The 24,934-nt window shown below is 38.9% G+C and overlaps 1 protein-coding gene across 8 annotated transcripts in view; it reads right to left on the bottom strand.

The window, feature by feature from the left end:
• Positions 1–23,675, bottom strand: part of hspg2 (heparan sulfate proteoglycan 2) — a 179,653-nt gene extending 155,978 nt beyond the window's left edge. For 6 of the 8 annotated variants that reach the window (XM_055223337.1, XM_055223338.1, XM_055223339.1 and 3 more), the window contains exon 1: positions 23,274–23,675. In XM_055223337.1, the coding sequence (XP_055079312.1) occupies positions 23,274–23,345 (72 nt within the window). In that variant the 5' untranslated portion in view covers positions 23,346–23,675. The remainder of the gene's footprint in view (positions 1–23,273) is intronic. The other 2 variants (XM_055223342.1, XM_055223340.1) reach the window with 1 other exon arrangement.
• Between the last annotated feature and the right edge of the window lie 1,259 nt (positions 23,676–24,934).

Consider the following 24,934-nt stretch of genomic DNA (forward strand, 5'->3'; position numbering starts at 1 on the left):
AGCTTTTCTAGTGACAGCTTTCCATCTTCTCATCTTCCCAGATCAGCTTTGGAGGAGGAATTCCCCTTAAGTCCACCACGCCTTCTGGATCTTACAGACTCAGAGCAAGATCAAATCCCAGAGGTAAATTAAACACTTCCTTCTCTTAAATTTCAGACTTCCGCCAAAAGACAGTCCAGAAATGAACCACAGGATGAAGAAGACTTGAGTCCAGATCTCCTCCTACTCCTGATATTTCACATGTTCCTACACATGTTTTTTCTTAGAATTAGATTAAAAATGTTGAACAAAACTTGAGGTCTAAAAAAAGTGAATTTAAACAAGTTGAAACCATTTTATTTTTGTTCATTTGTGCGCTTTTTAATTGAATCAGCCTTATGTAACTTTCTGGGTGGAGGATATCAGCCACATGCTCATCTCCATGGAGACACATTTATGTTAAGTTGTAAGTCTCGAAATGAAGTGTGAAGAAGAAAACTTATCAAGTCCCACCCTTATCTTTCATTAGAACATCAATTAAATGCTTTGTTTAAACTTTCTAATATACTAATAATCTCTATGGAGACAAACAGGTGACCAAAGAGACTGCACAGTGCACCTTTAAAACCAATGAGCATTTTAATTGACCACTTGGGTGAGTTTTGCATGTCTTTTCAATTGCTGTTAATTTCAGCCGAATAGTGTGGAAAAATATGATCCAAGCCAAAACATCTCAAGCATTTTTACACAATGTGAAAGTGACCAGTGCGTTTCCTTCTCCGTCATCAGTGCGAGCTAATAGGTAATAATCTCACCACTGAGAGGCTAATTGGAACCACAAACTTTTACAGGGGCAGTTCATTGTGGATATTTAGTTTGCAAGCAAAAGATTTTATATGGGTCCTTTAAACTCAGCTTCTTGGCTTTGTAAAGAGCTATCACAATTAGCCAGAAGCCCCAAGACTGTGGTTAGAATCAGAGGGCAGCTCACTTGAACACAATCGCTGAATAAAATGAGACAAACTGATTTAAAGAGGCGGTATTACACGTCTATGGGGTACTACTTGTTAACACATAACACTAAAAAGGTACCATTGTGATCTAATCATGTTGATACTAACATTTCAAACTTGATTTCGATGCAAAGGAGTAGAGTCAATACCAATTCCGATACCACGATGATACTGAAAAACACTCTTTCGTTAGACAATACAATGTGATTTTCAACATTAAATCATAATATATTCTTTTATATTCCCACGTGTCCTTATATCTGTGTAATTCCTCAGTGTCCAGTAGGTTCATAGTGGTCCATGGGTGTATACTAGTCTATGTATCTTATACTTGTGAAAGATACAGCTCAAGATCAGTCGAAAGCTATTCTGGAAAGGTTCATTTCTGTCCTGTAAATGTGACTTTGATATTAGTTTTTGTATCAATTAGCATAAGATTTTAGATCCTTTTGACAGCCCTACTCCTGTTTACTGTTTTGAAAATGATATATTCACCAAAAACCACATTAAAATGCAAAATTATTTCCAGTTTTGTGTTTGGCGCCCCTTCAGAATGCTATCACAACATAATCAGCGTGCATCCTGCTAAAAAGTCGATTTTGCATAATACTCTCTCTTTAAAAAGCTTCATGTAAATCACCAAAGAATAAATTGAGGTTTTAATTAAGAAAGCTGATCACATGATACTGTAATCAGGTTGGTCAATGATTATGACAGAAGACTTTTAACATTTAATTGCTTGGTGGCATTGGCATAATGTTTCTTATCATAATAATTTGACATTTTGACATCGTGGTGGTACATATTGATTTTAGATGAAATGCAGAGTAGCCTGGAACTATGAAACGTTCAATTTGGTTAGAATTTCCAAAATAAAAAATAACAAGAATTTCAAAAACACTTCAAATGGTCTAGGAAAGCTATTTTATGCCTAATTTGTTTTTGCACCGAGTAGTTTTAATAAATGCTTGAGGGGATGAAAGCACAAATAGTGGTTATGATAAAACTACGTCTGACGGCGAGAAGGTTTCTGGTTCATCTCCCAAAGTAAGGGGTATTTCAGTGTGGAGTTTGCGTGTCGTCCTTTTATCTGTTCTGGTTTCCCTCATCAACCAAAAACATGCAATTTACAATATTAGCCAACAGAAACTCCAATACAAGGAGTTCAATTGTTTTGCTTTTGTTCAGAGAAAGCAGTTTTGAGCTTGTCTGATTTGAAAATGCACCAAGCGATGAAAGCTTTAACCAGCTGAGACAATGTAATAACACTCTCCACTGAAGTCAAGCAGAGTTTTAATTTAATCTTTTTTGATAACAAATATCTGTAACTAATATTTGGCATTTAAAGGTCATATATTATGCAAAATTGACTCTTATGAGCTTTAAGCCATGTTACAATCCTGTTACCTCCTCAAAAACATACCTGGAGTTGTGTTTTGTTTCATTCACACATGTTTGAGTAACACTTTATTATTAGTCTGTTGACATCTCCAAAGCTCAAAATGCTCTGTTCCACATTGTGATGTCATGAAGTAGTAGGTTTCTCGTTAACAGCTACTTTTTTACGTTTTGTTTATTAGAGATTGAAAATTCTATGGTTGAAATGATCCAAATGATTCTAGTGAAGTTGTATGGGGTTTAAAAACACAGTGGAGCCCTTCTTGTATTACCACATGATGACATCACAAGGTGGAACAGAGTGTTTTCTGTCTGAGAGAAGAACTCAGCCTAAATATGCAGGATTTTTGTGTTAAACATGTGTGAATGAAACAAAACACAACTCTGGGTATGTTTTTGATGAGAAAGCAACATAATGACATAGATATGAAAACCGCATAATAGAACCTCAAGTGTATATTAAGTTATAGTAAAACTCACAAACTGGGTCTAATTTAAAGTGCATATGACAGGTTTTCATGTTCTTCTATTTATACATTGGTTTGGTAGTACCTGTGCTAAATATTTATCATAGTTTTACAGTTTTGTCAGTCAAGAGGCAGTTTGTGGAAAAAACTGAAGAAAAGTACAGGAAGTAGCCCTGAGTTTTAAAACAGAATACTTCAATCTTTGTCATCAACAACTCAAAAAGTTCCATCCAACATGAAGACAAGGCAGAGAAAGGCACAATTCTGGCAGGTTAAACATTGATTTGACAAAATAAATGCATCGTTGTTCATTTTATTTGTCTGATCCTAACTATTGTGCGATCTGGTCCTTGTTAATATTATGGTTGCTAGGTAACAGTTATGGCATTGCCTCTACTTATGTCATATCCACAGACCGTGTAAAGAAATGGACTAAGGGAGTGTGACGTCATCCAATCAAATGAAGCTCATCGAGGCGAGCAGTTTTGGAGCCAAGGTCCATATTCGGAATTCCGACGACGAGTATCATAGCAACCAAACAGCTAATCCTGAGCGAGGCTGCTGAAGGATCATGTAAAGCAGGTCAATGCGAACATTTTAAGTCTGACAGCGACATTTACGGAGAGATGAACCAGGAAGTAATACTACAAACTTCACCAAAAAAAATAAAAATAAAAAACAAGGCAAGATTTTTAGTACGAGCTTAAATATAATCATGCTTTACTGAAAGAACTGATCTAACCTGTCACTTTAAGAGCACATTTGGCCCTGTACCAACCTCAGGGCTCCAACATCTGACTACAACCATAAACAAAGTCTGTCTGGATGGCCCTGTGACAGACGAATTTCACCTGTCCTCATAATTCACCGACAGGGTCTAATTTAAAGGTGCGTTAAGACATCTGTTTGCTGGAGGTTTATGCAAAGATATACAGAGGCAGCACAACCTGACCTGCCCATTCATTGGAAGCAGATGTGCGATATCCATTTCCTACTATAATAAGAACTAATTAAAGGGAAGGGGACCCCAGCGAGTCCATGCGAAATGCACCAAGCGCCGGTGGTGAAAACAGAAGGCAAAATATCCAAGCGTCTGCTTATGGAAACGTGGTCGTCGTGGTGATAATGGACAAGCCAGCACAAGCCAGTTCACGACCTCAGTGGGGAAAAGCCAAAAGAGGATCATTTAGGAGTCAGCTTTCACCCGAGTGTTACATCACTCCACACACACGAGTTTAACCCAGGAAACACAAGTGTCAGCCAGGAATGTGATCTATCGCAATCTACAGCTGTAATTTTAAATGAATTTCTTTTTTTTTTTTTTGAATTTGAATTATTTTGTCAATCAGCTATAAAAATGTTGTTATTAAAAACTTGGGAAACTGGAAAAATGTAGGCTAGAGTGAACAGTATCGACCAGTGGCTTTTAAAACAAACAACAAAATATTGCAGGTAAACTATATAAAAGCAGATCTATTGTGTTTGTGTCTGCTATATAGTTATAATCTGTGACACACATGGATCATTATGGTATAATCTGCACATTTTAAATCGCAATATTCATCCAAAATGACTTGATAAAGGAAACAAGACCGCTGACTTCCGTGTTAGAAAACTGTGTTGCCCAATGGGAGCTGACACCGTCGTAAACATCATCACGACAAAGAGCTGTGTAGCTGTCGGTCCCTCCTATGGATAGCTGCACATCACACAGGCAAGTAACGGATTTTCTTTTTCATTCGTACCAAAATGACTACACAACGCTGCTGAATCCTACGTGTATCACCATTTGAGAAAATAAAATTGATGAACGAAGTAAGTACAGAGCAGTGGGTTGTGGGAGCAGCGAGTTGATGGCAGTATGGCATCTTGAAAATAAGCGATTAAAGATTGCTCAAACATGCACAAATCACTCCAAAAAGAACTATAACATGGTTAAAAGCTCTGAAAAGTTGATTTTGCATAATAGGTCTGCTTTAACTATATTAAAAGTGCTATACCTGATTCTTACAGTCTTAAAAACAGGAAAAACAGAAGACATTCATAAACAGTTTGGACAATAAAATGCTTTATAATTAGATACAGAATGCAGACTTATTTTGACCTCAAGAGCTGCTTATACGATATCTGTACTGAGGCAAGACAAAAATCAGGTGCAGGCCTTCTAATGCTCAACGTATTAACAGCACTACTTCTGAAAACTTTTCTGCCTTTTCCCACTTAACTTTACTTTTTTATGTACTGTAAAAATGTAGAAAATGCATTTGTGATATGCTATTTTTTCACAGTGAAGTAGCTCCATCTCTAAATCATATCAGAATTGCAATTTGAATGGTTGGAAAAAGCAAATTGCCAACACTCGAGCTGGCACTTGTTTTGAAATGCATGAGATCCTTGTATTAGCTGAGCAATTTGAAGTTCAGTCTTTTCTTGGCAACTGTTAAAACTCCTGGAAAATGCGCACCACGATCGGAAAATTCTGACTTTTCAATATAGATTGTAAATGCGTTGTCATTTCCAAAAAAAAAAAAAAAAAAAGTTCACCATCACTGTCAACTTGTCATCATTTACACTGGAGCCATTGCAAAATAAAATAGATGATTTTGCTGTTCCAAAAGGTTACTTAATGTGAGTCAGTACTGAAATGCTCATTGCAGCAACTTCATCACTTCAGAAACAGGAAATGCAATGTTTGGTAAAGATTGTCACATGTTTAAATATAGATTACTGGAAGTTCTTTGTTCTTTATTCTATTCTGTTCATCCATGTTTGCGTATTTGTTAGGGGTCAGGCCGAGTTGAAGTCAAACTCAGAAATACAAATATAAATATGGATATAAATTGGCCTTTTAAATGGACTGACACCACGCAAACACAAGTAGTGGTTTACATTTTGGTTCATTACTGTATATTAAGTACAATACTATTTACTACTTTAATAATGCCTATTCAAACTATACCTAAGCTGTATCCATAGCTGTATATATAAATGGACATAGTTAACCTGCTAGCCGTCGCGCTCCAAATAGGAAGTGAGCACGGACGGACTTCTGGCTCCATCAACTTTGGCTTCAACTCACTTTAAATTAGAAAACTGTCGCCCCTCTCTCCATAACTGCTGCTGTCAGGCTCGTCATTTTGGACTTAAAATGTTCGTATTAACCCACTCTATATGATCCTGGTATTTTATTTTGCTATTGTGTTCTTTCGTAGTTCTCACAGGTAACAGGTTTGATTGACAGCGTTGCTAAGCGCCCGCCTCCTGCCAAACCAGCAGTGCGAGTGGGAAAGAGTGTTACCTTCAACAGCTTCCCTCCAGGTTGGCTGTTTAGTTGCTATGATACTCGCAATCGGAATTCCTAATATGAAACTTGGCAACAAATTTACCTTTGCAACTGCTAACCTCGATGAGCTTCATTTGACTGGAGCCGTCACACTTATTTAGTTCACTTCTTTACAAGTCTATGTCTGTATCCAACATTGATTTGGTGCACGAGTCAATTCATAAGGCAAGTTACTTTTAAAAGAACATTATTGTGTTGGCTCTACCGTACAGAACAGTATTTTTGATAATAGCTTTACTACCACTGTTTTAGCTTCATACAAACTACTTCACTTCTCAAAACACCAGCAGATGCCATGTGTATTCAAACTCCATGCCATCTTGATTGTTAGGGTTATACTATAGAAAACGGCAATGCAAAGGTGTCCAGAGCAGTAAAAGCAGCTTAAATATTGTAAAACACATAGACTGTGAAGCTATATATGCCTGGTATTGAACAATGGGTGCGGCTTTTCCTTCGAACATTTAAAGTGTCAATCATTTTTATACAGTACAAGGTTGCAACAAGGTTTAGAGTCACCTATCCATCACCATCAGACTGCTGTTAAACAAGGCCCAACCTCCTGGGAGAAGGATAATGGTTTGTCCAATGCCAAAAGTTCCAGATATTTAAAAACGGTGACATCCATATAAAAAAAGTGTATTTCTTAACAAAAGTTTTATTGCAGAACTACAGTTAATACAACATCCACATCACAATGAACGCTGCTGTATGTGTGGTCTCAAATCTGATTTTAGTCATGATCTACTTGAGTTAGTTTAGTTCTGCTTTAGTCCTGGTTTAAGTCTTGGTAAAGTTTTGCTTTTAACAGTTGGACTAGTCAAATTTCAACTTTTTTTTTCTTTAATTGAACAAGAATGTGCCAAAAATTATACTAAAATACAGCCAATATACCAGGGCAGGGCAGCTTTTCTATTTTCTTTGTTACAGGACACCGATACTTTAACTGTACCTGTTTTTTGATAGAGGTACGTGAACATTGTTGAGTTGCGTATTCTTGTAGTAATCATTATGTAGCACAACAAAATAATAATACACAACAATTTAATACTATTTGTTATATTTTTAAGCAAACCTTTTTTGTAAAATCAACTTTTCAGAGACTTTAACCATGTTATAGTTGTTTCCGGTCATCATTTACTCACCCGAAGTTGTATTTAGAGCGATTCGTGCATGTCTGAGCATCTGTATTTACTTTGTTCTTCGATTAATAGGAGAGGCCGACAGCTACGCGCCTCTTAGTTACGATGACGTTCACGGCAACGTCAGCTCCCATTGGGCACCACAGTTTTTGTACGGCAGAAGTGGGCTGGAAATGTGCAAATTATAACAATGATCCACAGGTGTCATACATTGTAACTAAATAGCAGACAAAAGCACAATAGGTTTTATCATAAAATTCTTGCTACTTTATATTGTGTTTTCTTAGTACCCAGAAGGCAATTTCGGATGAAAAGAAAGAAATCTGGTGGATTTTTGATACCAGTAGAGTGAAATCAGTGCAGATGTGATGCAGCAATCACTATAATCAAAACGTAATACTTTGGGTTTTTACCATCGACCAGTTTTTGATGGCAACGTCTTCTCTGTATCCATATATTACGTGTGTTTGCTGATAGTGTAATACTTTCGAACTGTACCCAGGTATAGCAAAAATGATGACATATCTTTTTACTCTTCTTATATACTTTACATCATCCTGCAGACTCTTCACTCCTGGTCCAGTCTTGCAGAGGTCATGGGATCATAGGTGAGGAATGCTGGGATACGCTCATCCTCCAGTCCCTCTCATGGGCCACATAAATCAACCATCGCCACGGGTCAAGAGCAGAGCCATTTAATTACTCCTTTTAAAGCAATAATTGGTGCGCGTAGCCGGAGGTGCTGCCCGAATGATGATGAACTGAAAAGGCAAGGGCCAGGCTGGTTTTAATGTGCGCTAAAAGGAGACTGAGGGCAGGGAGATCTGTAATTTAGATGAGCAAGTCCAATACAAGAAACCCTCATGATGTGAACTAAAGCAAGGTTAAACAGACATCTATAGTCAGTGATTTAGCTGGGAATAAATCAGATCTGATCAATATGTTGTCCAATTTATATGCAAGTTCAGGCAAGACTGTAAGAAAGAACAATCAAATGGCAATATGAACGAATAGCAAACAGCAAATCTTTATGTATAAGCTTTGTTAACACTTGCATACACAGCACATAGACCAGGACTAAATCAGAACAAGAACAGGATCAAACAAGTCTACAACAGGACTAAACCAGAGACAAACCAGAACAAGCAGGTAACATTATGTCCTCTGAGGTGTCCTGCCTGCTCAACCCTGTAGTTTAAACCACTACACTCATGTTCTGTAATGCATGTGATTCTCATATTGGTGCAGCAGTCAATTTCACAATGTGCCGTCACATGTTAATTATTGTGGATGTGTTTAAAATGTGCACCGTGAACTGAATCTTTAATTCAGTGAAAATACTTATCAGCGAAATGGCAGTTAGATTTTATCCTAGTCCTAGTTGAACCTTTAAAGCTACCATCTGTAAGTTTATTGATTTTTATTTTTCATTTGTTTAACCAGTTGAGGTAGGGCTGGGCAATAATTAGATTTCCCCCCCATATTGATCGATCTTGATTTTCGATTTGATCTCCTTCCATCTTATTGAAAACAGGTCGACTTCAGGCTTAAAGAACAAGGTGTGCTCGTGTTGATAGACCCAGTAATTAACTCATTTAAAGTTTGGAATGAATTTGTACAATATGTTAAGTCTAAAATGATACGCACGTTACGGCTTAGTGGCAGAAACACTAAATTGGGTCTTATGTTTCACTCATAAACGCTAAGAAAATAGTCGTTTACTTTCCAGAACTTGTATTATAATGATGAGAAGCAGCAGAGGAGAGAAAGACGAGAAAAGGTGAAGAGCTGCAGATGGATCAGAGCGAGGGATGAGGGAGAGGGAGCAGGGGCGCACACACACACACACAGACAGAGGTAAGGAGACACTGGCCGATTAGTCAGATTGTGCAGATTTAAGTCAGAACTTGAGAAACCCAAGGACACGTGCCGAGATATAAAGAGAAGCGCTGTGACTCAGAGCTTTGTTCAGTACCACACGCTCTCACTAGCACAGGATTGGCTGTAGATCTGTCGATTAAAATGCTCTCGCCTTATCATCAAGATTGACCAAAGATGAGACCACAATCTATTGATCTTTTGATTTTTGGCACAACCCTAAGTCGATGTGAAACCTGTCAAAGCTCAGACAGCAGTAACATAGACAGCATCTAGTGGTGAAGTGTTACAGTACAACAATATTAGGCTGAATGAAGGCTTATATCATTCATCTCAAGTATTTTTCATTCATCTTTCAGCAGAATATTGCATCTCCCCTTTGGCCCTTTACAGTTCAGTGATGAGCGAAAGCCTGCGCTATAAAGATGATTTGAGTCGTCTTTCCATGGGATCAACAGATGGTTTGGGTGGAGAGGAAATTATACGCAGCTACTTGAGTCTAAAACCACAGAAATTCCCTTGGATTTACCAGCTCTGATACGGGGCCAGATCTCGGCTGTAGTTTTCTTGCCAGGCACAGTTTTGGCTTTTCTGTCCAGCCACCAAGAACATGGGCTTGTTTAGTCAGCACGCTGGTTAAGAAGAGATATTTCTTGGCCAAATAATTCATAAGCAGAACAGATACACTCTCAAAGATATTAAATCAAATTCTCATAGCTACAAGAGACATTTCAACAATTGTTTCAAGACAATTGGCGCATTTTGCAGTCATGATAATAAATTGTTGGTTTTATTAAGGCAACACAAAACATTTTAACTTGCATTGTTGATCCATTCTCTACTTCTCTTATTACTGTAGCCACTGCTGCACTGGGACTGGTGATCCGAAATGCATTTTTTATTAGAAATCTGCTAAGTTTTCATGCAATACTATATAGCTTTGACCTGCACGTGGACTAGGACAAGAGAGGCCTGGTCTGGGTGGTCTGTGAATTTGGCTTTTTAGCGCACTTCAAACATAGTGACATTTAAATACAGTGTGAAATAATATTTTACTTAATACATTTGAGCCTCATACTTTAAGCCTGAACTGAGCTAAAGACCTGTCCCATGACGTCAGGTTGGTAGCAACAATTTCCAAAGCAACAAACTTAGATTTAGAGTATTTCCGAACCAGCAGTAGGACCGTAAGAAATTTACAATGGATTTTCAAAGAAGGATTTCAGGGAACCAAATCGCTCCTTGGTCTAATATGAACCGGGGGAATTCATTAATCCTTGTTTCCAATGAGATCTGTGCCAAGTTCCAAAACCTGTGAAAACTTGTGCTGCTGCTTATGATGTGCAAACACAGTGTAGCAGGCAAATCTCAAAAGTATAGTACAAAACACGGACAATATCAAGCCAAAACAAAATTACCTGAGCAGGGATTTGTGAATGTTTTACTCCTTGGAAAATAATTAGCTTCAGAAATAGGTACAGAAAGGCTTAAACTGTGTATTAAGTCAAGTGAAATCAGTGCAGACATGACACAGTGCAAAACAAAATGTTCTGTTTCAATCAGACTTCATTTTTGGGTTTACAAGTACCTCAAAAACACAACTAACAGGCTCTAAACCAGGATTGAAATAGGTCTAATGGAAGCACTTGGAAACTTTTCTCTTTGTCTCCATGGAGATGTTGTTTTTCTTGGAATGTTCCATTGTATGACATAAAATGGATCTCTATGGTGACAAGCAAACGCCCAAGTTACAGCTCAAACTGAAATGGAAAGATAAGTAGAGGCATTTCTGAGCAATAAAAACACCTGTTACTGAACACGCAAGACAGTTTAAGTTTAATACCGTACTGTGGAACCTTAACATATAACAATAACATCCACGGAGACAGCAGGTGGTCCACCAGAAAAGTTACATTGTACACCTTTTTAAGTGTGAATCAGGCCTAAACCAAAAGAACAACCCGTAAATGACATCATGTCTTTCAATCTAGATAAAACTAATAAAAACCTAGGGGGGAAGGGGTGTGGTTTTTGTGGTGCATTTATGAAACGGGATGAGCCGACTCCACACAGGAAAGCCTGAATAAACTTAGCTCGGGGGAAGTGGGGTCCTCGTATGTCCCTGATAATTCCAGGTTTCATTTCCCCGACAGGATGGTGACTCAGCACCGAGACCCACATTTAGGCCGACGCACCAAAACAATGGGCCGTTCGGAAACCTATGACCTTTATCTGCAAAGACATCTCACAAGGAGCTAGTGCAGTCTGGAAAGTAAAATGGAGCTGATGTGGAGTTATCTCAATGTTCATATTGTGCAAAACCATAGCAATATTAATGCTAGCATCATCTAAAAACAAATAGATTAACGTTAAAAGTGAATTATGTAACTTTTAGGTGGACAGTCAGACCTTTTTTATTGTTTTGCCAGGAATGTTCCACAGTATAGCATTTAAGAAGACTTATAGTGCTTATGGTGTAATCTGGATATTTTAAATTACAATATTCATTTGAAACGACTTACTAAAGGAAACAAGTCTATAGTCTGTTTCTGCAGCTACTACTTCCGTGTTCGAAAATTGCGGTGTCCAATGGGAACCGATGTCGCAGTAAACATCATCACAACAAAGAGTCAGCTCGTCAGATGGATAGGTGCAGATCACGCTAGCGAAACGAGGGTTTTGAGGATCGGAGACTCGCAAATCCTACATCGATTAAAAAAATAAAACTGAAGAACTAAGTAATTGCAGCACAGTGGGCATGTGCCAATGGTGGTGAAAATGGAAATTGATCGACAATACGGCGTCTTGAAAATAAGCGATTGCTCAAACACAAATACAACAGCGAGTGAGTAAATGGTGAAGGGAAACTACTATAATGTGGCTAAAAACTCTAAGAAATCAATTTAACCCAGAGAGAATGGCGTTAAATGCCATACTGTGGAACTTTGTGTTGCAGCACTGTAATTTCCCCATAGTAGGACAAATAAAGGTTCATCTTATACTATCTTATAATTGTTTACTCACTAATCCAAACAAATCCAGCTGCTGTGTCACTGAGCAAGACACTTTGACCACCTTGCCCCTGGTTATTTAATATAAACCTAGTCAAGTGCCCACTGAAGGTAAAAAAAAAAGTGCAATATATTGAACAGAAAATTGTACATAAAACTATTACAAAACTATTGGTGCACTCAGACAGTCATTATAATGATAGATTTGGTTTCTCTTTCAGCGCAGACTTACCCGCTGTTCCTGGAAGACAAAAGTGAAATGACTTTGTAACATGTACTTTAGACATACCAGGGTCAGAGTGAAATTTGCTACAGTAAAAACCAAAAGCTGGAGGGGAGGACGAAGCCCGCGAAGGACACGGGAGAATTCCTGAGAGATGGTGGAGTCTGGAGAGTGAGTGGAACAAAAGAGAGATGTTATGTCTCTCGGGACAGCAGCTGACACGATAACACAGACCAGACTGTTGAGCCCTCCCCTGGGCCACTGCAACTCTGCAAGGGGCAAAGCAATATCACAGAGAATTTGGACTGAAAAAGACTCTTCAAAGGTTTTTAGGAGCAGAAGTGAAAGAATTTGTGATATACTTGTGTTTGAACATTGTGTGAGCTGCCCATTTAAAGTTCTACTCTGCAAGTTTTTTTGGTTGAGTGTCCAAAACCTGCTTTTCCTTATGGAGAAAAATGGAAAAATTTAAATCTGTCAATTGCACAAAACAGATTTTTTCTTTTACTATGGATCATACATTACACAGACATTACACAGTCACACTTAACTATTGCGATAGAGGCAAGTATCAAGTATTTTTAGCAGTATCAGGTATGAATACATCCTCTGTGAATAATTGTCTTGATAATCTAAGTGTGCACAATCACTGACACCATAAAACTGACTTTTTTTCATTTCCACTGTCTAATAGATTACCTCTATTATGTAAAAGTTAAGTTAATGTAACATGAACAGCAACATAAAAAGCTTTACATTCAGGCTTACTTTGTGGTGTGGCTGCCAGGATAAGTACTACATCAACAACTGTCCCATAAATGATAGATGGAATGATATTTTTGTAGGGACTTTTTGTTATTTTTTGGCTATATGATAAGATTTGAGCCGTAGAATGTTGAATTAATATCTTCCAAAACTCACTGCAGATGCAAACTAAGTACTAAAGTGCTATTTATTTACTCTAGCTCATGTTTTAACAATATTTAACAATATTGTACATTTCAAATATTTTTTTGTAGTTTAAATCTGCTCTTGGGTTATTGTGTCAGTGGCATAAATTTGTTTCAATATTATCGTTTATATTTTCTTCAACAATATAATCAATTTAGCCTATTTAAAATAAAGGAATCTTTGTTTGTCCAATGGGGAAATTTCAATGTTGCAACACAAAGTTCAAAAACAGCAAGAGAATAGAAATATGCACTCACAATAGATAACTAGTAGAAAATAGATTTAAATCAAACTCAACACTTTGCAAATATAATTAATTTGATCTGTTGCCTCTATATGGACTTACTGTTCAATATATAAAAGCTAGAACTTTTTTTGGGGGGGGGGGGCTCAATATTCATCATGTACATTTTATTTATTTATTTATTTTTTTTGGGATTATCCTGCTTTATGTTTTATTTTGTCATTGGCATAAAATAGTTTCAATATTATCGTTTATCGCGATACTCCTCTATAGCAATGTATTGTGTTTCAGATAGGCCTGTATATCGCCTTATCATTCAATACGTGATGGATGGAACGATAATTTTGGGGTGTCAATATTTATCATGGGGACTTTTTCTTTCTACTTGTGAGAAGATTTTTCTGTTCTGTAGGTTGAATTAATAACTTCCATGACTCATTATAGACACAAACTAACTATTTAAGTGTTAGTTTAAGTTATTTATTCATTGCAGTTCACAGTTTTAACAATATTGTCCATTTAGAATACTTTTGGGGGATAATTCTACTTTACGGTTTGGTTTCACTATTATCGTTTATCGTCTATAATTGCTTCAGCAATACATCGCACTTCAACATTTGTTATCGTGACATGCCTATTTACAAACTATAACACGCAGTTAAGTCAGAAAACCGTGGGGTGTGAAAAGGCCAGCCACCCCCATCAGTCGGGAGGGTCTGTACGAGACAATGGGGCGCGGTACAAGAAAGTAGAATGGCCAATTGGTTCACGTCAATGCCACTTACAAAGACAAAAGCAAATTGAATGGGTTGCAGACAGCTCCTTCACCTTCAAAGGAATACGCAATACTGTGAACTTAGCATTTCAATGAATGTTTAATAGGTGTGGACTTGGGAACTAGCCAGTGCAGCAGGCAGTTTGAGACTCGAGAACAATCGTCTAGCGGTTTTGTTCTTTATATTTAAGTTAGTATTAAGATTTGATGGATCTTTTTTTTTTCCCCCCATCGGTGTAGAAGAGACCGCTGCCGGCCTCATCCAATTTCATCAAAAGGTATCATAATCTCTACAGGAGGAGATATAAAGCTCTATCTAAAATATATTAATCATTTATTCTTGAGTAAATACAGGGACTTTGAGGCGAGTTCTATCTCTATGGAAGTATCAGTGGTCTGTCCTCAAGTTATCCTGTGACCCCAGTTTGAACTCTGAGTTTATTACTTGATTAATTCGGTGCTCAAGAGCTGTGCTAAATTGAGTTAGGCTTGTTAAGTGATGAAACAGCAGATATTGACTTAACCGAAGGAATTACTACATCTTCGGAGATCCTTAAATGTTATACAAAGGCACGCGTCGTTATTCGATAAATAAAGGTGTTTTAAAATAGGTTGGGATGTGCTGACTAGATTTACGGGTTTGTTTCATGACGCTATGAACCATGTGAGGTCCAACTACCTTCTGTTCAAGGAAAAGAAAACCGGGAAGGCGTCTGACTGAATTGCGTCGATGTGAGACTCTCATTCCTCCAGGAGCAGCCCGCGGTACCAAAGGTTTCAAAAGCAGTTAATCATGATGAAAACAGTTTGAAGTGTGAAGATGTTGCTATGTAGTACAGGGAAGACACAATATGAAGATTTAGTGGAGAGATTTTTGTGAGAAGAAATGTCCCGATTTTTACCAGTTATTCACAATTATTGGCACCTTGACCAAACAGTCTAATATTCTCTACTCCTCTAGTATGTGACCAGCTTTATGAAATCAAACTTTGTGATATAAGATCAAGTTAATGTGCCAAAAACAGGCATAAAAGGGTTGAGTGTATCTATGGATTGATTTTTGGTAAAACAACCTTAAAATGACTACTTTTTAGTTGTGATGATTATTTTTGCAAACTGAGTAATCCCAATTATTGATAAAATCCTGGCATCCTAGTTTTCTTGCCTGGCCTACACACTTCTTCTGGTCACTTGCGGATCTCCCTGATTGTCAACCAATGAGCTCCTTCATTTCACATGCGCTTGTTACGGTCTACATTCTACTTGTTTTGTTTTTTTGCATCGCCTCCACCCACCCAAATCCACCCACCAGCTGATGAGACGCACCTAGCCAGCTGGTAATGACCTGGGAGATAAAAGCCTGGAGCCGCCACCAGATCAGTGAGTCTTCCGCTGCAGCGACCTTAGCTGAGATTCAGTCATTTTCAGTACATTTTTATATTGTTTATGTTTTTGGACACCACTCCATGCTGCCGTTTTTGTTCTACACCTGCTTCTACATCCTTTAGTTACCTGCCATCATCTTAGACCAAATGGCACGTAACAACGCAGCTGAAATAAACAAATCTGACTCCAAGATCATGTTTGGTTCTGACTCGAGCTGTGGCGAAGGGCGTGTGGACCGGACAGATATCCCTCTATATAAAAAAATACATAGAGATATCATTCTGGATTTGACAGGCAACTTTCCAATTATGTGGTCAAACTACTTTCATTTGCGAAAATTGATTTATAAAAAGAACCAGGTGGGCAGAAAACCACTGTGTATAGACGACATTATACGCTGAAAAGAGTAAGACATGCCCTCTGGATAATACAATGACATCAACAGCAGAAGAGTGTTTGGGGGAGTGATGAAGAGTGAGGAGTGAAGAGGTGTGAATGGAAAGACTCCAGTTACAACTCGCCGATCTCTAGACGTGTGGGCTCATGTCGGCACATGTACAAGTGCAGCTGTGTTTAGAGACAGATCAGACAGAGGGAGGGGGACTGGAGCTGGGATGGTACCAAAGTCCACATATAAAAGAACGTACAGAGGAAAGAGTACACAACAAATCAACAAACTGTATTAAAGTATCTGTATGCGTCATAGGATTAAACTAAAAGCGGTATGAAAACTGTATATTTATTTGAAGTATGGCGGAGCTGATTTTGGTATCAACTACTGAGTCTTTCCTCAGTATCAAAATTGAGTTTGTAATCTTAGTATTATAACAGCGCTAATGGGTATGGCGGTTTTCCATTGAGATGTGTTGAAATACTGACGTGGAAACTCAAGATAAGAAATCTAAGGCCCCAGGGGTTTCAAATTGGCTGAGTGAGTAACAGGGAAAGTGATTGTAAACGGTTGCAATTAATAACAGTAAAACTGACTTCAAATAACCACTGCTGTAGACTTTTTGGAAGGGCTTTGCAGTATCTGGTATCGGTTCCAGTACTGAACACTTAGTTTAAAATAGCAACTCAGTACCTAAAGAATACAAACTGGGGGTAATCATTACATACAAATACAAAAACCATAAAAAAATACTTTACTATAGATTTTAACATCCATGTGTGTAGGGACTGCCAAGAACTTAACAGGTATGACACTTTACAGAGGTATACTCAGCCCTAAAACAGTACTGCTTGTATAAACACCATACATAAATCACTAAAATCACAATTAGACTACATAAACCCATCATGAGCCGGCCTTTTGTTGACATTATCATCTCATGAACGAGCTCAGGCCTTCAGTGCGTAAATCAGCTCCATCCTGTGAACCGTGATGGACTCAGGTTCAGAGACCGACCCTGTGACCTCCATCTCAGCCCGGGTCACACCTCAGTGCAGAATCCACAAACCTGCTCTCCATATGGACCCGACCGCTTCACTGTCCCATTGTCCCGCTAAGGTAAAGATGGGGTCCTCTGGGGGGCTATAATTCAACACTGCGATGTTGACCGAGGCCAGTCTTCAAGCAATTATGTGAATGGGTCTTAGGGCGCTAACCTCCTCCGCTGTTCAAACTGTGGAGTGGAGCGAGTGTTTGCTCTGCACAGCTTTGAAACTTCATACAGTCCGCTACGTAATGGACAGTGCACGCTATTCATAGACTTCAGCTACCAGTTCGTAGGCGACATTTTGAGGACTTTTGACAATTTAAACAGGCAGATTGGCTATAGGAACAGTGCAATCGTTTTATCTAAAATATATAGACAGGGCTATGGAACTAAATGCTATTCCTTTGCTTAAATTACACAGTACGGAGTTAAACTGTGCTGCTTTCATGAGGACAAAGCAAGTGACGCTACCAGGCCAAGTTACAGGTCAGATCCATGGAGAGGCGACACCTCTCACAGGAAAGATACAGTCTGTCGAGATACTTTTCGCAATAAAAACATTAGTGAAATAAATGCTAGATAGATATTTTTCACACCATATTGTGGAAAATTTAAGGCGTAGCAATAACATCTCCATAGAGACAAGCAGGTTGGGGGATAATCTACCTGAAAAGTTACACAGCGCACCTTTAATTCACAACATTGCCAGATACAGTACTGAAATGCACTCGTTTCCAATATTTATGAAATGAAAATTGAAGTAGCTGATATTTTGCTAGTAACTATGTGCCATGTTTAGTACCGCTCTCATTGGCTGTGGGCAGAAGCAGCACTAGCCCCACACACAGACCAAACACATTCTCCCTGATAATTTACCCAGTTCAGACTAAATACATCTCCCCCACGAAGTGCTTAAGGACACAACATTTAACACAAGATGAGAAGGTTCAGTTTGCGAAGATCATAAAAAGAATACAATCTGCCCCAATGACTCCATCAACAGAGAGTACTACACCAGTGATAGGAATCCAGGCCGCCCTTCCCCCCAGAGCCTCACCAACCCACCGCCACCCCCAGCCGAGAGGCACTTGTGGCAGGCTAAACTCGGAGACAACTCTGGGCCAAACGCGTCAGTGGAAGTGCTCATATAAACAACCTAATAAAGACCAATGAACCAGGACTCAGTAGCAGTAGAACAAGGCTATATATGTAATACATGAAGGTACACGGAATACTTAAACGCACAGTATGCAACTTTCTGGAGGTGGTGGCATGTCACCTGCATGAATCAGTGGAAATAGAAACTCAAAACCGTACTTCGGAACATTCCTCCACGGAGATAGATCCGTTTTAAGCCAAAAGAACAACATTTCCATGGTAACAAGCCCTCCTCCAGGCCAAGTAAGAGTCAGCTTTGTGGAGATGCAAGCCCACTCACTGTCTGCAAGCGTTTCAGTACAATAAAAATAACCAACATTTTTTAGCTATAAGTTACACACTGTGGCTTTAAATCAGGAATAACAATAAGGGAAGGTTCAGCAGAAACTTACCAGCTATTAAATGAAAATTATGTGAAGCTTTTTGATTACTGAAAAGGCAATGTCAACAGCTAGAACAATTTGTCACTAAAAATATGACATTCTATTGACTTTCAGTGTTAAATTGAGCTGAAACTAGCAAACTATTATTAATAAAGAGGTTTTGTGGTTGGAGAAAATGTGCAAAAATAATGTGCCTTCTCTCCTCTCCTGGTTAAGAGATTGAGATCTACCTTCACTAAAAGTTCAGATCGTTTTCAAATTGCTTTAACACTTTCTAACGACTGCAGTTAGCCTTACATTACTCCTCACACATACAAGCCGAGCCCTGCAGGATACACTAAACCTATTTGTGATTGATATCTGCTTCCTATGTGTGGGATTTTATAGACTTTGATTGTTCTTAGCCGATGCGCGTGCCCCATACGAACACCTCTATGTGGATATAATTGAATTAAGACGCAGCCAAGGCCCTGTCCTCTGCTACAGTTCAATGTCGTAATGTAAAAAACAGATGCTCCGTGTGGTGTGGTGTAATCTAATTAGTAAGGTATTGTCGGACAGGGGTCTGGTAGTCAATCATCTCCGTCCGTGGTGAAAATGGGGGCTTGTCTTCGGTTACTTCCACTATCAGCGGCGGATAGCAGAAGATAAGGGCACCCGGGGGAGGGCGTAGCTTTGGGGGGTTGATGACACTGAAGATACAAAGTTAAATACAGCACAAATAGAAAACCCAAACAGTGTAAGAACAGGCAGGGAGCGTCACGAAATACTTGTTTTGTTGTTTTTTAAATATCTGAAATACTAACTATTCAGGGATGTGCTATGTAGCTGTACCTGTTTGTACTGCGCAGAAATACTTTTACTAATTTTTACTGACTGAGAGTGAGGCTGCCCTTTCACAGATCTGACCTGTAATTTGGCTTGGATATAGATACATTAAATGCCAATACTGTGGAAGCAATACAATTTGTCCAGAAAGTTCCACAGTGTGACATTACTTTTTTAATAAGAGGTGTTTTTGCTAGAAAATACTTCGCAAACTATGAATTATGGGTGTGAACAGGGTCGCCTCTCTGCAGATGTGACCAGTAACTTGACCTGGTTGCATCCCCTGCTCGTCTCTATGGAGATAAGTTAACTTCCATACTGTAAAACATCACAATACATACAGAATGTTGTTTCATTGCTAGAAAATACGTCGCAAACTATAAATTACTGCTGTGAACAGGGTCGCCTCTCTGCAGATGTGACCAGTAACTTGACCTGGTTGCATCCCCTGCTCGTCTCCATGGAGATAAGCTAAATTCCATACTGTAAAACATTAATAAATAAAGAATGGGGTTTTATTGCTAGAAAAATACCTTGAATTCTTGCTATTAATGGGGTCGTCTCTCCACAAATCTGGCCTGGTTGCAACTCCACGGACACTAGACAAGTTTAATACCACACTGCGGAACATTCCAGGTAAAGCTTAACAGCGCCATGGAGACAAGTATCATAAAAGTTACACGGTGCACCTTTTCGCTTCATTTTTTCCCCTCTACTACAATATTTTTCAGTAACTTATATGGACAACTTTTCCAGCGTAGCTCCTGTGATCTCTATAGACATTCAATAGCACCTCAGAGCCACTGAAACTTAAATACACCATGAAGTCATAAAAGCCTTTAACTGTATCTTTTTCTGAGCCGGACATGCCTTTACTATGGTCAGGTGAAAGATTTATGCTCGCCGCCCAGTGCCACTGTGTCTCATCATTCTGGGGGATTTGCTTCGAGATCAAATCAACGCGCAGCCAGTCACAGATATCTCAAGCATGACAGCTCTGTTTATTGGAGGCCATGAAGGTGAGAGCGGCAGACGGGATTTTCAGAGGGAGGGGCTAGGATGAAATGGGGTCTATTCTGAGAGTGGACTTGTATGCTATACGCACCTTGGTTATACTCACTGAGAATATAGGACTAGGAATAAACAAGGATTAAACAAGGACAAAACTGGGTCTAAGATAAGACTAAACCAAGAATAACTCAACTTTTACAACAGGGAGGGACAGGGCAGCAACAGTGACAGAGAGCAGACTTTTGTTTGGTCTATGTTGAATATAAGGACTAGGAATAAACTAAGATAAAGCTAGAACTAAACCAAGTCCAAACAAGGACTAACCCGAGAATAACTGAGCTGTTACACCAGGGAGGGATCGGGCAGCAACAGTATCCGACAGTACACTTGTAGACTATAGCGTGTTCTATCTAGTTTCTGTTGAATATTCTGAAAACATGAACAAGGAATAAACTAAACTAAAGCCAGAACTAAACTAAAATTAGGCCGAAACATGGGCTAAACAAAGGCTATCTAAAAGATTACACCAGGGAGGTAAGGGAGAGGTCAACAGGATTCAGATATCATGCTTTATTCTTTTTAAAACTGCTAACACCGTAGATTAGATTTGTACAAACAGGTCCTAAAATGTAATTGTTGTAATAGTGTGTCAGTTTATATTACTCTTGTGAAATGTGAACTTTTAACAGAATCCATTAGATTTGTGATTTATGCTACAATAATGGGAATTCGCAATGCTCGTCGGAAAAACACAATTAGATGTTTTGGGGTTTTTTTTCCCCAGCTCGTGCAGCCCTACCTCGATTTATCTTATGTTTACTAAGGTGAATGTAAGAACTAGGAATAAAGTAGGGTTAAACAAGGACAAAACCAGGCCTTAGACTGAACCAGGATTATCTAAGGTACTACATCAGGGAGGAATTGGGGCAGCAACAGGATGAGAGAGTAGATTTGGATACTTTGGTCTGGTTTAAACATGGTGAATGTAGGGATTAAACAAGGACAAAACCAGGTTTTACCAGGTCCTAAACATGGACTAAACCAAGAGTATCTAAACTATAAGTGAGGGAGGAGGCAGCAGGATGGGGTTTATTCTGAGGGTAGACTTGTATACCTTGGTCTAGGTGGAATATGAACATAATGATGAGGAATAAACTAGGATTAAACCAGAAACATCATCTTAACCAGGTCTGCAGAATGAGGATTACACCACGACAAAACATGGTCTTAACCAAGATTTAAATTGGAGAAGATCAGAACTACACAACAGACTAAACCAGGAGTGTCAAAACTATGACACCCAAACTGGAACTACATCAAACCAAATCTAAACTGTGACTAAACCAGAGGCAAGGAAAAAGAATGCATAAACAAGAACTATGCCAGAACTACCTCTTCTACAACTACAACACCGGGTCTACAAGATTCACCAAGATGGTCCAAACAAGAACTAAACCAAGACCTAATCAATGCAACCCAAGTCTTTATCAGGACTGAGTCACCTAAATAAAATGTAAACTAAGGCTAAAAAGGAGGTGTGGCAAGAGCTCTTAAAAATATTTATCTTTGGGTATTTGACCCAAACTGCACTCACGAGACTACACCTATTTATACAGAAAAAGGAAACGGTGTATTTATATAAACAGATTACATTTATAGTGAGTTTAATCTGCCTTTTTACATATACTAAAAATATTCCGCTAACTCACTCACTGCTCCTTTGCACTGTTGTTCCATATAAATCCTTATAATCTACAGAAAATGATTAGTCAACAAATACAATTTTTGGTAAACTGATTAATCGACTAAAGCTCTAGTGTAAACCAAAAGGAGGACCAAAAGCGGATATTAACCTCACTATTGAGTCTTAATGCAGAGCAGCAGCAGTGGACGCAACAGAAACCCCTCCATATGATTCATTCCACAGATAAGGCTCAAGTAAAGCAAACTTTAAGTGATGAACCACACCATGATTAATACCAAATGTTCCAGTGGCAGCAGGATACAGTGCAGATGAGAGAATGAGAACGATTAGAAACTGGAAGCACTTTTCTTTTTCCAAGTTTCATTGCACCAACTATAGCTTAAATAAGAAAGATAAGCAAAACTTTACGCCTACAAGCAGTGGAGAAGTTAGACTTTTGCACAAACTGTAGCTGGAAGCCCAAACTTGTAAGAGCACTGCATTTTGCTCATGTAATCACTCACTAAAATGCAATGCACAGATTTAATGAGTGCAAGATTGTAAATTAATGAGGGGTGAAGAAAACTACACAAACTAGAGCAAGAATGACTAGAGTTTTAAGCACAAATGTACATCAGAGCTTATGCATTCACGTGTAACAGCAAGGAGCAATGCAGTGTGCAGCCAGCCTAAGTTTTAGTACTCCTGGGGGACTATGAATAGCTTGTTCCTATGGACAAACTTAGCCACTTCACTCAACAGGAGGCTAGTTTGTCATATTGCTTTTAAAATATCCTTACGGGACTTGCAGATTTGACCTCCTAGGGTTGTTTTAAGTCTATTCTTGGCTGAAATCCATCTCACCTGCATTGTACTTCTAAACTCTACCTGCATGCATCGCTCAAGTTAATAGTTGCACATAGTTTTCTACGTAAAGATGCGTGAAGTTTGCAGCCTTACCGTGACCAGGTGGCATGAGAGGAGCAAGCACAGGGTTAGTCCATAAAACGAAGCGGTAGGAGAAGTGGTCATTTTCCAACTGCAACCCAGCACCGAGCTGTTAACGCTGGGGGGATTGGAAGCGAAAATGTCCCTTCACCGCTCCTGCGCGTCGGAGTGGTGCCTCTTTCACACTTTTCTACCGTCCCACACCCGGTAGGACCACATCAACAGGTAAAAATACGGATCCTTGCTGCAAAAAGAGGAGAATAACGCTGCAGGAGTTGAGGATATTTTGGTTTTTTCTTTCTGGCGCAGCGCGGAACTAAGTTGGACTTGCGCGCTGAGGTGAGTGACTGGAGCCGGGGCAGAGTGTGGGCAAAAAGGCGGAGTGGAATTCAGGGAGTGCTTCTGCTGAAAGGGAAGAAGCTGATCCCGAAGAGGAGGGAGCAGACGCCACCTAGAAGACCCTGCTGCGGCTGCTAGAGGTTTAAGGAACACGAGCAGCGCACCCTCTCCACATGTGGCCCAACCCCGCCACTGCCCTTCACGCGCCCGGGCTTTTCTCAGCGTGCCCCCCCGCTGTTGTAAAGTTTGACACTGGCTTTTTAAAAACTGTGACCCATCCCCACCCACAATACTAGTGACTTTTAACGCACGTGGTCGCTATCCTGCAAAAAACGTGCAAAACCATTCACTTTACACAAAATTAAATGCGCAATGATGTGTGAGTTTCTTGAGTTTCTATCTGATTGTCTAAAAGGAGATGTGATTGCTTTGTCTGGAATGTTTCACAAAGTGGCATTTCTCTATAAACAAGAAGAAAAGCAGGTGGAGTCACTAAGGTAAGTTACAGGTCAGATCTATGGAGAGGCAAGTAAACTCTGCTCACTGTAACAATGGATGCTTATCAAGGCACTTTTTGGCAATCTTTTATGCCTGATATAGAATAAATGTGAGATAATTAAGTCTAATGACGTGCCAGTTAAAACAATTACATCTCCATGGTGACAAGAAAGTTGCACAGCGCGCCTTTAAACACCAACTTTGGACCGGTGTTATTTTTTAAAAATCTTTATAAAGTTGATTTAAGGTGAACAGATGAATTATTGGCTAGTCTAGGCAGGTGATATTATGCACAAAGTTAAATCACTCAGGCAATACTTTGAAATATTCATGCCCTTAAGCTACACGTTTTTCAGTTCTTCCAAGAATACAATTAAAAGTTAGAAAATAATACGGTTATGAAATAATAAATTACCTTCGGGCAGAGGGAGTCGTGGTCTGCAAAAACCCAACAATGACAAATGTATTCTTTTGTAATTTAAAGTAATTTAAAAAACAATGCACAGATGAAGAAAAATAAATAAATCAGAGCAGTTCTGTAGACGGTACATGGACGTTTGTCGCCCTCATGTGGAGAAATTCAGCACTTCACAAAATCCACAAGAGATAAAGTTTGAGATTAAGTGTTTTATATATTCATCTGCAGTATTCTGTCGGTGGAAATGCCTGTTTATTTCATCATTTTCTATAGATATGTATTGTGTACACCCCTGCAGGTATAAGCGTGAGGTCAATGAAAGGTTTGGGGACCTGGGTTATTTTTGGATTCATTATTACCATTTAAATTATTTAGATTAAAAACACTAAATAAATAAATAAACATTACACAAATGATA

The sequence above is a fragment of the Periophthalmus magnuspinnatus genome, chromosome 7, assembly GCF_009829125.3.
Source record: "Periophthalmus magnuspinnatus isolate fPerMag1 chromosome 7, fPerMag1.2.pri, whole genome shotgun sequence".
Lineage (NCBI taxonomy): Eukaryota > Metazoa > Chordata > Actinopteri > Gobiiformes > Gobiidae > Periophthalmus > Periophthalmus magnuspinnatus.